Raw genomic sequence first — 12,274 nt, 5'->3', positions numbered from 1 at the left:
GTGTGAAAGTGTTCACCACCTAAACCTAATAACTGGTTGGGCCGCCCTTAGCAACAACTCACTGGCCACAGCCACATTGCATACAATAGGAATCAGGTCAGGACTTCAGAGTTCAGGGACATTATTTCCTGTAAAGCCACAAGTCAAATCTGTATAACAAGATACTTTATTAATCAATTTCAATTCAAAATAAATACAAATTAAGCGTATTCAGTAAAATGCAATTACACTATACAAATTGCCAACTAGAAGTAGTTTCAAACTACAGTGTAGTACCATTAGAACATTTCTTTCCCCACATGACAAGTCTGGTGGTGGAAACCACGTAACAAGACATCCTCACACCTTGCATGCAACACAAACAGCAGCAGGTGTTGCTTCACGTGGACAAATTGTACTATTCTAGCAGCCAATTTCCCCTAGCAAGATGGCTTTGAACAGTTAGCACAGACAACACTGAAAACATGTCACAATTTAAACACTGTATATATACACAAGGCTATTGTGAGGTCACTGACAATAGAACATCTTAGGCTATAGAGCCGTCAGTAGGCACATTAGTGTGTGTGGTGAAGCAAATTGACAAATTCTAACCATTAACATGTAACAAAAACCTCACATGACCTTATTTACAAAGCTATATGGCGTGTGTGCCCAAGAGTGCATTTTTATCAATTCTAAACACGCCTGTTTCAGGTACCACTCGGGATGTGCCCAACAATTTTTTTCTGCCATTAATCCTGAGAAAGTGAATGTACAAAAAAAAACCCTAATTACAATTGGAACAAGATACTATATAAGAACTTTACATTCAAGATGTTAAGAACTACAAAAAGCTTGCACGATGATTCATTTTAGACTGTGGAAAATAGTAACTGTAGCCAGTGTTTGGTATGCATCATCGGTATTCGTCAGGAAGGGCATCGGGAATTTAAAGGGCTCAATCCAAAAATCAAGTGTGTGGATCAAAGAAAGATTCGCTGTGTCGACTCCGTAATCAGGAAAAAGAAAGAAAATTGATTGGCGGTCACATTAAAATTTTATGCTGTCTTTAGAGTCGACAAGTCCAGTCAAAAATATAAAGATTAAGACCCTAACAGTGCTTAGTGAAATTCTATTTTGGATATTTTCAAAAACTGTGCACTGCTCTCTAGCGCAATGATTCAGTTGCAATGACGTTTTGCAGTAAAATAGGTACAGTGACTCTTTTTGAGTTACATTATTTCAGTGTAATCACTGGAAATGAGCCAGTAGAGGCTGAGCAAATAACAGGTCAACTCAGATGACCGTCTGAGCCATTTGATGGTTGCCCCTGTAGCTCCGTGGCATGGCCTGCAAGCGTGCATTGGCGTGCTGCATTCGTCTTCTCATCAGGGTACCTACGAAGTAACAACATATCAATAACTATGGCTGAATCACAAAGACATAAAGTTATTCAGAGAATAAAATGTAATTATTTGGGAATATAAGCTTTTTTTTTCTAATTTCCAATGTTGTCCAGTATTGGTATTATTGGCAGACAATACCCAAAAAAGCAATTTGTATGCCAATATTGGCTGACAATATTGATTATTGGACACCCATAGTTTAAAGATTTCAAATGGTTTCTTTGAAGCATTTAAGGAGTTGCTGTCACTGTTATAAATGTGCTTTAAATGTCGCTGGATGAAATTGCGCTATGTCTGATTGTGTGTTGTACCTGGCAGTGGCTTTGGAGGAGGCAGTTTGGGGTTGCTGCTTGGAGTGTGCACACTGCAGATCTTGATGAAACCAGCCATTAGCATAATAAGTGCGATGCCCATCAAAAGCACCGCCCACCAGTAATCCTTGACAAGAGAGACATGGTAATGTAACTTGGACAATGTAATGATACAGGGTACAACTTGCAGTGCAGTCCTGCATCAATTTGACACTCACCGCTATCCACTCTGCAATAGTTTCGTACAGTTCTGCATTGAATATGGCCTTCTTAAGCCTTGCCAGAGGCCCGTCAGCATCAACCAGACGGCACCTTTGGAACACATCACAGTAGCCCTTAAAATCGTTGCACGGTGAGCCAGCCTGCAGGGTTATGGCTTTTCCTTGGAAGTAAGTTTTCCACTTCTCTGAGCTGGTGCTGCTACAGGTGCTGGGGTCCGCTGCGGGGCAGATAGAGCGGTATTGATTTCTGAAAATGACTGGCACTGTGCATTCCAAACCATAGTCACATCTGCAGCCTGCCACCCACTTTCGTCCATGCAGCACACATGACATAACTGAGCCATGTCATTCTTGTCGCTGCTAGCACAGGTGCAAATTTCAAGTCCATGCTTTTGACAAATGGAACCACTGCAGACCTGCATCAAAGCACGTGGATGGCACAAATGTGACGCATGAAACTAATGCACAAGTATGGCGCATGAAAAACTAAAAACAAAGTCAAGCTAACTTACCCCATTGAGACAGACTTGTGTACCTTCATGGCAATCCGTCATGTTCTCCTTTGGTTCAGGGGTAAGACACAAGGCGGTTGTACCACTGCACATTCCCTCTTTGCTACACTCAGACTCAGCACTGCACTTGTCACTCAAGCCCTTAAAAGAGCACTCCGCATTGCAGCATGGGCCTTGGCTTGGACTGCAGCAAAAACATAGTATTATTCAGAGAAATGCATTATTCTCTTCACATATTAAAGGAAGGTACCAACAAGGCATGGTTCTACCAAGCAGTTATTAGGGTTAGAGAGAACCTACATCATCTCAAAAACTTTTAAGTAAATAGCATGACATCACAACTATGTGACACAGGTTAGCAGTGACTCGATTAAGAGGAGGAAATTATGCATCACATCTAACCTGCAAATCTTTCCAGGTTTCAGTTTGCATCTCCTGTCCTCCGGTTCACTGGCATCATAACAGCAGGATTCTAGACACTGATCATTGTAGCCACAGTCACACTCTTCTCCGTCTTCCACAAGTCCATTGCCACAAGTAGGTTGTCCAGATTCTGTACATGTACACATACACACAAAACTTGAATCGCTACTTGGTATTCGTTACAATTCGTTACAAAACAGTTAAAAGGCAGGAATTTACCAACAAAACATCTGTCCTTCTTCTTTGCCAGAACAGTACTTATATTGCCTATGCTGCATGTGGAAAACCTGTTATTGTTGATCTTGTCTCCCGAGGTGGCTCTTGCATACATGACATAATTGCCAAGTTCTTTGGCTTTTTGGTTGGTTGACTCTCCAGGGGTACACTCGATCCCGGAGTCATGCTGCAAATACATAGAATGTTTTGCAAGTTACAACATGAAAATTGCAGAGGTGCATTAATCCCAATGTTTCATGAGGCGGACTTACAGGCGAGCCAAAGTTGTGCCCAATCTCATGGGCGAAGGTGATGTGCGACACCTTTAAAGGGACGTGCGAGCCGTAGTTCTTCACAGTGATAATACCAGTGTTCAGGGATTTAATCTTCCCATCAGAGTACAGTTTTGCCTTCTCACAGATGCCTCCAGAGTTTCCTGTGAACAGAGTGTAACATGATTGACAAAGACACTATGCTACCAATGCATTCAAGCTGATAGTTGTGGGTCCAAAATAGTTGGCAATTACTCAACACTTCTTATAAAGCAGGGTGTCCAAAATTTGATATTTTTTGATTATTTCATTTTGTAAAAGGAAAAAAGGTTTGCATTATGTTTGGTATTCAATATGTCCACCTTTTCGATTTACATTGTGCCCTTTTACTGTTTTGCCATTTCAATTACTTTCATTTCTACAATGAGCCGTGGGCCACAAATGGGCCCCACTTGCACTTTGCACACACCTGGCATAAAGCAATCTTGTTTTTCAAAATCAAATCAAATCAACTTTATTTGTATCGCACTTTTCCTGCAAAGACATGCAACACAAAATGCTTTACAGAATTAAAAACAATTACCACAATTAAAAAGAAAAACAATTACTAAGAAAGCCCCTCCCTCCCACCCGCCATACTAGACATACACACACACACACACACACACACCCACCCACAGTGCCATCGGGGGACCAGCACCCGGGCCCCCCAACTCCGACAGACGGGCGGACCCCCACATTAAAGGGAGGAACCCCCAGCCGGCCGGGTCGAAGGGACCCAAGGATGGCACCCCTTCAGTGTGGAGGACCCCACACTGGGGGCTGTGTCGGGTCTCCAAGATAAAATGGGAGTGCATTTCATACTGGATTCCAAATAAACATTGTGGCAATTTTGAATTTGAAGAATAAATAATTTTGTTATAAATTTTAATTTACATATATGTGAAGCAATACATTTTTGTTCAAAATGATACACGCTGTATGTTGTAAATCTAATACAGGAGGTTACTAACACCAAAGCTATGTGTGGCTAACCTGAGGGACTTGCAATCCAAGCCAAGCCAAGGACACCATCGTCAAAATCCCTGTTAGTGAAGACGTAGGCCAGGCAGTAGTCATTGTGGTTCTGTTCAGAGTTCAGCTCTAAGAACGTCTCCACTCCGATGTTGTCAAAACGAAAAGGATTGGTACGGTCAAGTGTGTTTTCTGTGGTGTTAATCTAAGGGGTAATGTCAATCAGTGACATACAAGACAACCCACAATTGGGTAAAACTAATTTAAATGGTATGGAATGAATCCAACTCACCCTGATCCTTTTCACCATGAAGCCGATATTCCGAATGCCCATGAAGTCAGTAGATTGGTAAATGGCGTTAATAGCCTTAACATGGCTGGAGATCTGTGGGCAACGTTAAGGTTTGGATTATTAGATGCCTTATATATCCTATATATCCCAAAGTCCTCCAAAGCCAAGACATGCTTCTTCATGTGTATGTGTGATGGTACCTGTGCAATGACTGCCTCTCGAGTGCCATAGAACTTGTGGAATAAGTGGTCAGTCTGAATAAATAACGTGCATATATTTTTGTCTTTTGCTGTTGCCCTCTTCCTCCTTAAAACCACAGGAATATCGGTACGCTCATCCTGTGCACTCAACTCACTCTGCACATATAAACACCATCGGGAAAAGACTAGTTAAAAAGGGTGGTTTAAAAATGAAAATTCACCAACAACAGACAGGAAGGGGAAGGGGCTTTGCAATGATGTTCGTACTTACATTGAAATGCTCATCTACAGCCGTTGCCTGATACTTTCTCATCCTCTCAAACACAGACTCGTCAGCATAGCCTCCACCGAAGCCATCTTCATAGGGAAAGGCTGGTAGATAGAAAACAAGAATATGATTGGCGCTAAAAGTTGCATTATGATTTAGTAGATATCTAGGAAAGATCGGTCGGGAACAATCTGAAATAAATCTTAAACCAACAAATGCTCGTCTGATTTTTCAAGCAGAAAAACATCCACCATGACACCACTACTTTGTTCAACCATACTACACATATTACCACTATTCAGAGCTCTTAAAATGCATTTCTGTAAAAATATCTAATAAAACTTTTCTTCTGAAAGCTACTTTTAAAAATGAAAATTGCCTCATGTGGTTGTGGGAAGCTATGTGCAACTAAGCATCGGTGACCCCGGTGTGGCGCATACTTACTGACGTCATCCTCATGATAGATGATGGAGTGGAAGGACTCATTTTTCTCCTTAAAGTATCTCTCAGCTGGTTCAACAAAATACGTCCCTTGGTGGGTTTTAATGAAGCCGTCAAAACGCCCGTTGATGATGGAACCATGGGTCAGTGTCCCCTCCTCACCTTAAAAACAAAGGACAGTAAATAAACTCAAATGCGTTCTTGGTTGAATTTCTAATCATAGCAGCAGACATTCTTTACTTAACCACTTTCACTTAACCTCAAAAATCCCTCAAATACCTAAAAGGTAGGGCTTTATATCATTCATAACAAGAGAAATATTATGAAAATGTGCCAAGAGAACACTCCAAACAAAAATATGTACCTGCTTCATTCCTGTCTCACATAGACAAACCGGACAAACAGGTTGTCTGGTTTATTTGAATCTTGGAGACAGACAGGAAAGGGTCGTCCAGGAGGTGAAGCGATTGACAATCGAAGTGGATGCAAGTCACTCAGGTTGCGAATAGGGTGTGATTTATCAAAGCAAACTTACCTAAGAGTTCGCCACTGTAGATATATGATGTATCAATGGGCGTTTCCTCTCCTGACACCTCAACGGCGATATCTGGAGTAAACAGTGAAGTGTCCCTCCTCATCTGCAGCTTGAAATGCCTAAACATGGAATAGGAAGTTAAAACGTGTAAATAAACAAGCAATGCAAATGCAATGCAATGTAGCAAGGAATATGACCTATTGTTAGAGCTGACCAAGTTAGAGTCCAAAACTAGCCAAGGTTTCAAAATGTCCTTCCAAATGTCCTTGCCACCTACGGCAGGGGAAATTCTCAACCCATTTTCCTCAGCTTTAAAGTGAAAATAACTAAAAAAAAAAACTCAAAGGAGGGGAACCTTTTAACTATAAGTGCACCGATTTTGGGGCATCGGCTATTGGCCAATCCTTACATATGAAAACCATAATTTCCACATATGAAAGAGCAAGGATCTCAGTTTGCAATTTATTCAATACAACAAACTTCATTCAACATTTAACATTTGAAAAGTAACATTTAAGGGCATAATTCTCATTTTAGAATGTTTAAATTTTACCATTACCATTTTTGTAAGCAAGTGATGCTTACATCATAAGTTCCCACCTGGAAGCTCTGGTTGGATAGCCAATTGGATGCTCCAGCTCAAGGATGGTGACATTTTTTTTTTAGATTTTTAAGTTGTTGTTTTTTTAGTTTCAAATGACTTCATAATCTATTGCAGGGGTGTCAAACTCAATCGCACAACAGGCCAAAACGTTGTGGGCTGAACTGGACATTACCCCCCAACCACATGAACATTTCTTACATGGGAGTGGGGGAAATGGACATTTTTTCGTGTCTATTCATTATGGCTTGAAATTTCTACTTTCTGACAGTCCACGGATATATATGACTGTGGCTGTTTTGGCGTAGTTGTTGGTTTCAATAAAGCGATTGTTGATCGATCACCTCTTTATCATTTTGTCAATGTCCGGCAAAAGCTACGGTATTTTTAGATTATATACAAAAACGTCACAATCTGTGAAATGTGTAACAGGGAATAGTTTGGGTCTGTGGAATGGGCAGATTACACATTCTCCATGTTTTGCTAGAGTTAAAATGATCACTTTTTACTTATGCCTTTTTTTAATAGGTGTTATTTTGTACAGGCAGTGTTTAATAGTCAAATTCTGCCTTTTTTTTTTATTCATGTACAGTTCAATTATTTTGACTTTGAACGGTTTTAAATTTTATAAAATCTAAATGTCATAGGAGTAGTTGATACCCCAGGAATCACTGACTTATTCAGATTGCTGTAAGCAATTTGTTTGATAAGGTCCAGGAGGCGGGCCAACTCAATGCTACTTTCCCAACAGTTTTGCAGGCCGGATGAAATTGCAGCGCGGGGCAGATTTGGCCCCCACGCCTGAGTTTTAGACATGTGATCTATTGTGTCCAACCTCAAGAGGCCTTGCTTATGCAGCTAAACTGTCAGACCGCGTTCCAAGACACAGCTTTTTTTGCCTTTGCCATCAAGAGCTCATGACATCATGACATGTGAATGCCTCACAGAAATACATCCCCATTTTTGCCTTGATAAGCCTGTTTCACTAATGGTTTATATAACTTACTAACTCAAAACATTCTTTGTCTCACTGGCATTTGTTTTACTTGCAACTTCTAAGGTCCAACAGTGCAACACATTTCTTCAAATTTTTCAACTGGTCTTAAAAATTTAGTTGTTCAATACTGTCATGCTCAAAGAATAGAAAATATCAGGATAACCACACCAACATTCCCAAGTCTTGAATTCATTTTTCATAATCCTCACAAGAAGGCATGCCATCACATGAGGTGCACATGAGCCTCCAGCTTGCCTCAGGTTCCAGGCGTCATTACCAACAATGTAGCAGACTCACAGTTTGAGAATATCTGATGAACTCCCCCCCTGGTATGCGATGAAATGTCTGTTTCTGTGAAACATGTTCCTTACTGTTGAAAACCTGCCATGGGTTGCACACCCTTCAGGCTGCTAATATCTGTAGATTACTTTTACATGTTTGTGTCATTAGCGAAAGACACATGACACATTGATCGTAGTAAGCTTTGAGAAAAAAGTGACAATATTAAATTTAAGAAGCACAACTGACAAATGCAGGGTTCATACAGGCATGGGTGATTTTGATGCTGTATTGATTTAAGTATTTTGCTTTGTTTTTGAATGGTAGCAAACCAGTAAATTAGTCAATTATTTTAGTGTAGTCAAATCAATCAACATTTCACATGCTTATGACAACAGCGCCAAATGTATGCTTCCTCTCTATAAGTGATAAACCCGTAGATGTCACTATTACTGGTGTAGAAGACCCACCAGTGATGCATCTGCTAAATTGAAAGAAAAAGGTTTTACTATTTCTAGACACCACCGTACAGTGAAGATGTATTTCTGTAGGTGTGTGAACTAAAAGTCATGTTACACCACAGCAACACAGTAAATACTAATGTCAACCGTATACTGTAATTAACACATCAACTTTGGTAAATACTATGAGCAAACAGACTTCCTCAACTCATCACCTGATCGTGCCACCGGTGTTCATGTGAGCATACTTGACTTTATGCTGCAGACACACAAGCCAGATAGACACAGAATAGAAACATTTTGGGACTGTAGAGTGCAGGCTTAATATCAAATTCTACACTTGTTTCCTTCAGACATTACATCATCAAGTTTAAAAGGACATGAAACAATACAAGCAACACCAGCTGCAGCAACAGTGACAGGAAGGAGCACCAACGTTCAGGAAACTAATCTGTTTTGAGGGGGAATAGATAAGCTTCAGCGGACAGCGAGGCAAGTAAAAGACTGTTTGCACGGTGTTGCACTTGAAAAAAAGAGTATAATTCAAACTTTTGTGTGTTCTAATACAACTGACCTGCCGTGTGAATAGAAGTCCAGGTGCACGTTTCCATCTTGAGGAGAGAGTGACCTCTTCGCTCTCTGGTGACTGTTGTGCAAGGCCTCTGTGTCATAGGATAACCCCTCATAATTGGAAATGTATTTGTTCACACGCTCCCCAAACAGAGCTGGAAGGAAGAACATGTAGTTAAGAAAACATGCAATTAGGCTTTTCTACCTGTTAAAATCTGTCATGCATAAATTGTCAGGGTTTGGTGTGTTTGTGTTGGTCTTGGTGTGACAGTTTTGGGGAATATTTTAACCCCATCAGATTTGTGAGAATACGCATCACTGAAAACATCACCTCTGCTTGTTCTTTACTCTATGACAGGGATGGGCAAGCTACGGCCCGAGGGCCACATCCGGTCCGCCAAGTATTTAATTTAAACTTTTAACATACAAGCTGGGCAACATGACTTGCAAGTAGTCATTTTATCGAGACAGCCTTTTGATGGTTTAAGTAGCTTTCCACTTGCAGCAATCGAGACAACTAAATCACCCACCGGCGCCTAACAGGTGAATAAATATGACACACAACTTAATCGACCCACTGTTACTGTCTGGTAAGTAAAGGAGACACAATCACATATTCCAAATATATTGTCACTCATATCACACATCATTTATTGATGTACATTCTTATTCAGTAAAAATCTAAATTCTAAAAAAACCCTGCTCTAAGGCTTCCATGGAGTAAACCAGCGGGCTCGTAGCAACTTGTCCATGGAAGCAAAGAGAAACATTCATGCAAGAAAGACTCCCCTGTCTCACCTTCATTATGACTACAACTATTGGCAAACTACTTTTAATGGTTTTCTAAAATAAAATGCCACAAGACTATCCAGACTAACATAACTGATTGGGATTTTTCAACCCTCACTCAACCACAAAGCTCAGACACTATTGCAGCATTCTAGCATGACAACATTTCTTTAAAAAAAAATTCAATATTGCTCCAACAGAGCAACAGTTGAGCAACTTTCTGCAGTCAAATGGGCTGGATGTGGATGTAAACAACATGGATACATGCATCCCAATATTTGGCAGAAATAACACGTTTTATCATAAAGTTTAGCAGAAATTTTAAAAGTATCATTGCATCAAGTATCATTACAAAACACAATGTTCGCAATCGACAAGGAGGCACGTGACTTAAGCAGGGGAAAATTGGGAAAATGGAGGACCACAGACTGCCAAGTAAAGACATCAAACAATTATATGATCTATGATCTAAACAAATATAGGATTAAAAATGGCTAAGATGTTTTATTAGCTTGCTTAGATTGCTTTTTCTAACGTGAAATGTTACACCTGTCCTGTATTGGCTCGGGTTGTATTTTGTTTGATCACGCCAGGTTTACAATATAGCTTCTTCCGTCGTCGGTTTTGACAGTTTGGATGAATTTCGAGATTCGTTTGAACGCGACAGAAATTATGGATGTTCTCTTGGAGATTAATACAGTATCGTATCCATCTTTACATTAACACCAGCATCCGCACTGTCATGTCCAAGAGTTACCGTGACCAAGTTAGTGTCATTAAGCTAGGTGACTTAAATACCTGTAAAAACTTACCTGGGGTACCAAGCAGGTAGCAAAAAAGGGATAGTAATTTAACAAACATTATATCGAAAATCCTTTAACGTCCAAAAAGCTGGCGTCTCAGCATTGGTTATGGCTTAATGTTGCTTATTTAGTTAGGAATAGTAGCGCTTCCTATCTTCACAGTTGACGCCTCCAAGTGCCTCCTGTCACGTGACGTCATAAACATCTTATGCGATGGACACACCTATAGTCAGGTCGTCCGTCTTGTTTTGTTCCCTTGATACGGAACATAACAAGGCGAAACGCTGACTAACGTTTAAGGGGTTCGCAAAGTTGCGTGGAACATGTTTGGAACAAATGGCACCGTAGTTTAGCTTTTTGCGTTTGTGTTCGTGGAGCATAACAATGTATTGTGTACTTCCGTGAGTCCTCACTTCCGGGTTCTAAAACGTTTGGAGGTTTTTCAAAGAGGGAGTTCCAGTGGTGAGACAGGGGTGCATGTAACTTTTGCTCACTGAAAATAAAAAAATCTTGGTTTATTTAAACTTCATTTGAAATGCAAATATATACAATTGAAATACAAAAGCTTAATTTTTCAGTCTCAAAACGTAATAAGATCCTTTAGAACTTTAACCCACTCACCCCACTACATGTGAACCTCTGGGCTACCAGAGGTTTTCAATCAAGCAAGAGCGTGATTGATCACTACAGTGCTTGTGTGTCTGTGGCTCTCAGACGTTTAAGATAAAATTTATTAAAAATGTATGCACTGAGTAAAAGTAAGTAAAACATTACACAAATCACATTCAAAATCTAAAATCTAAAGCACTTTACCCATCCATTTTCTCCATGGACTATGATGTTTGCAGATGACATTGTGATTTGTAGTGAGAGTAGGAAACAGGTGGAGGAGATGTTAGAAGAGTGGAGGTTTGCCCTGGAAAGGAGAGGAATGAAGATTAGCCCCAGCAAGACGGAATATATGTTTGTGAATGAGAAGGACCCAAGTGAAAGAGTGAGGTTACAGGGAGAAGAGATACAAAAGGTGGACAATTTTAAGTAACTGGAGTCAACTCAGTACAATGGGTGGAGAAAACTGTCAGGCGTGATGTGTGATGGAAGCGATGTTGTTTGGTCTAGAGACAGTCCCATTTAGGAAAAGACAGGGAGCAGAACCGGAGGTAGCAGAGATGAGGATGCTGAGGTTCTCATTGGGAGTGACCAGGATGGATAGGATCAGGAACGAGTACATCAGAGGGACATTACATGTTAGAGGCCTTAGATATAAAGTAAGATAGGCCAGACTGAGATGGACGCTCACCACAGTGCCTACCGGAGTCAGTGTGAGTGACACTTTGCAGCAATCCTGACTGGATCAACGTAGTCAGTGTGAGCCCAGGGTCAAGAAGGCGCACGGAGAATGAAGCAGACAGGCATGAAATTTTTGTTTGCCTTAAGTATAACATTTATTAAACAATTAACTATGTTCGATATTTCAAGTTAATTAGGATAATGTACTCATGTGTGTACGCATAAATAAATACATATGCTTAATCATAACAAAGACATTTCTTCGATCAATTCTCGTTAAAAATGAATACATTAAAATGAACCAATCCATAATATGAATGTAGGGACATTTCCAGTCATGTAGATGTTTAACATGATACAACGTACTAAGTGAGGCTTCATTAATGGACGG

The 12,274-nt window shown here is 40.3% G+C and overlaps 1 protein-coding gene across 1 annotated transcript; it reads right to left on the bottom strand.

The window, feature by feature from the left end:
• Window positions 1-150: 150 nt before the first annotated feature.
• Window positions 151-10,792, bottom strand: adam10a (ADAM metallopeptidase domain 10a). The gene is made up of 16 exons (XM_058089396.2): window positions 10,603-10,792; window positions 9,006-9,156; window positions 6,094-6,212; window positions 5,562-5,720; window positions 5,121-5,221; window positions 4,850-5,005; window positions 4,650-4,742; window positions 4,379-4,562; window positions 3,344-3,507; window positions 3,075-3,258; window positions 2,835-2,985; window positions 2,433-2,616; window positions 2,228-2,336; window positions 1,918-2,138; window positions 1,700-1,826; window positions 151-1,379 (listed from the first exon to the last, which is right to left on the bottom strand). The coding sequence occupies exons 1-16, from the start codon at window positions 10,649-10,651 to the stop codon at window positions 1,279-1,281; spliced, it is 2,253 nt and encodes a 750-aa protein (XP_057945379.2). The 5' UTR covers window positions 10,652-10,792; the 3' UTR covers window positions 151-1,278.
• Window positions 10,793-12,274: the final 1,482 nt, after the last annotated feature.

This window comes from Doryrhamphus excisus, linkage group LG13, assembly GCF_037039965.1.
Source record: "Doryrhamphus excisus strain RoL-2023G ecotype Guam linkage group LG13, RoL_Dexc_Guam_v1.1, whole genome shotgun sequence".
Classification (NCBI taxonomy): domain Eukaryota; kingdom Metazoa; phylum Chordata; class Actinopteri; order Syngnathiformes; family Syngnathidae; genus Doryrhamphus; species Doryrhamphus excisus.
Note: the sequence above shows the minus strand (reverse complement) of the source record. Positions and strands in the feature narration are given on the sequence as shown.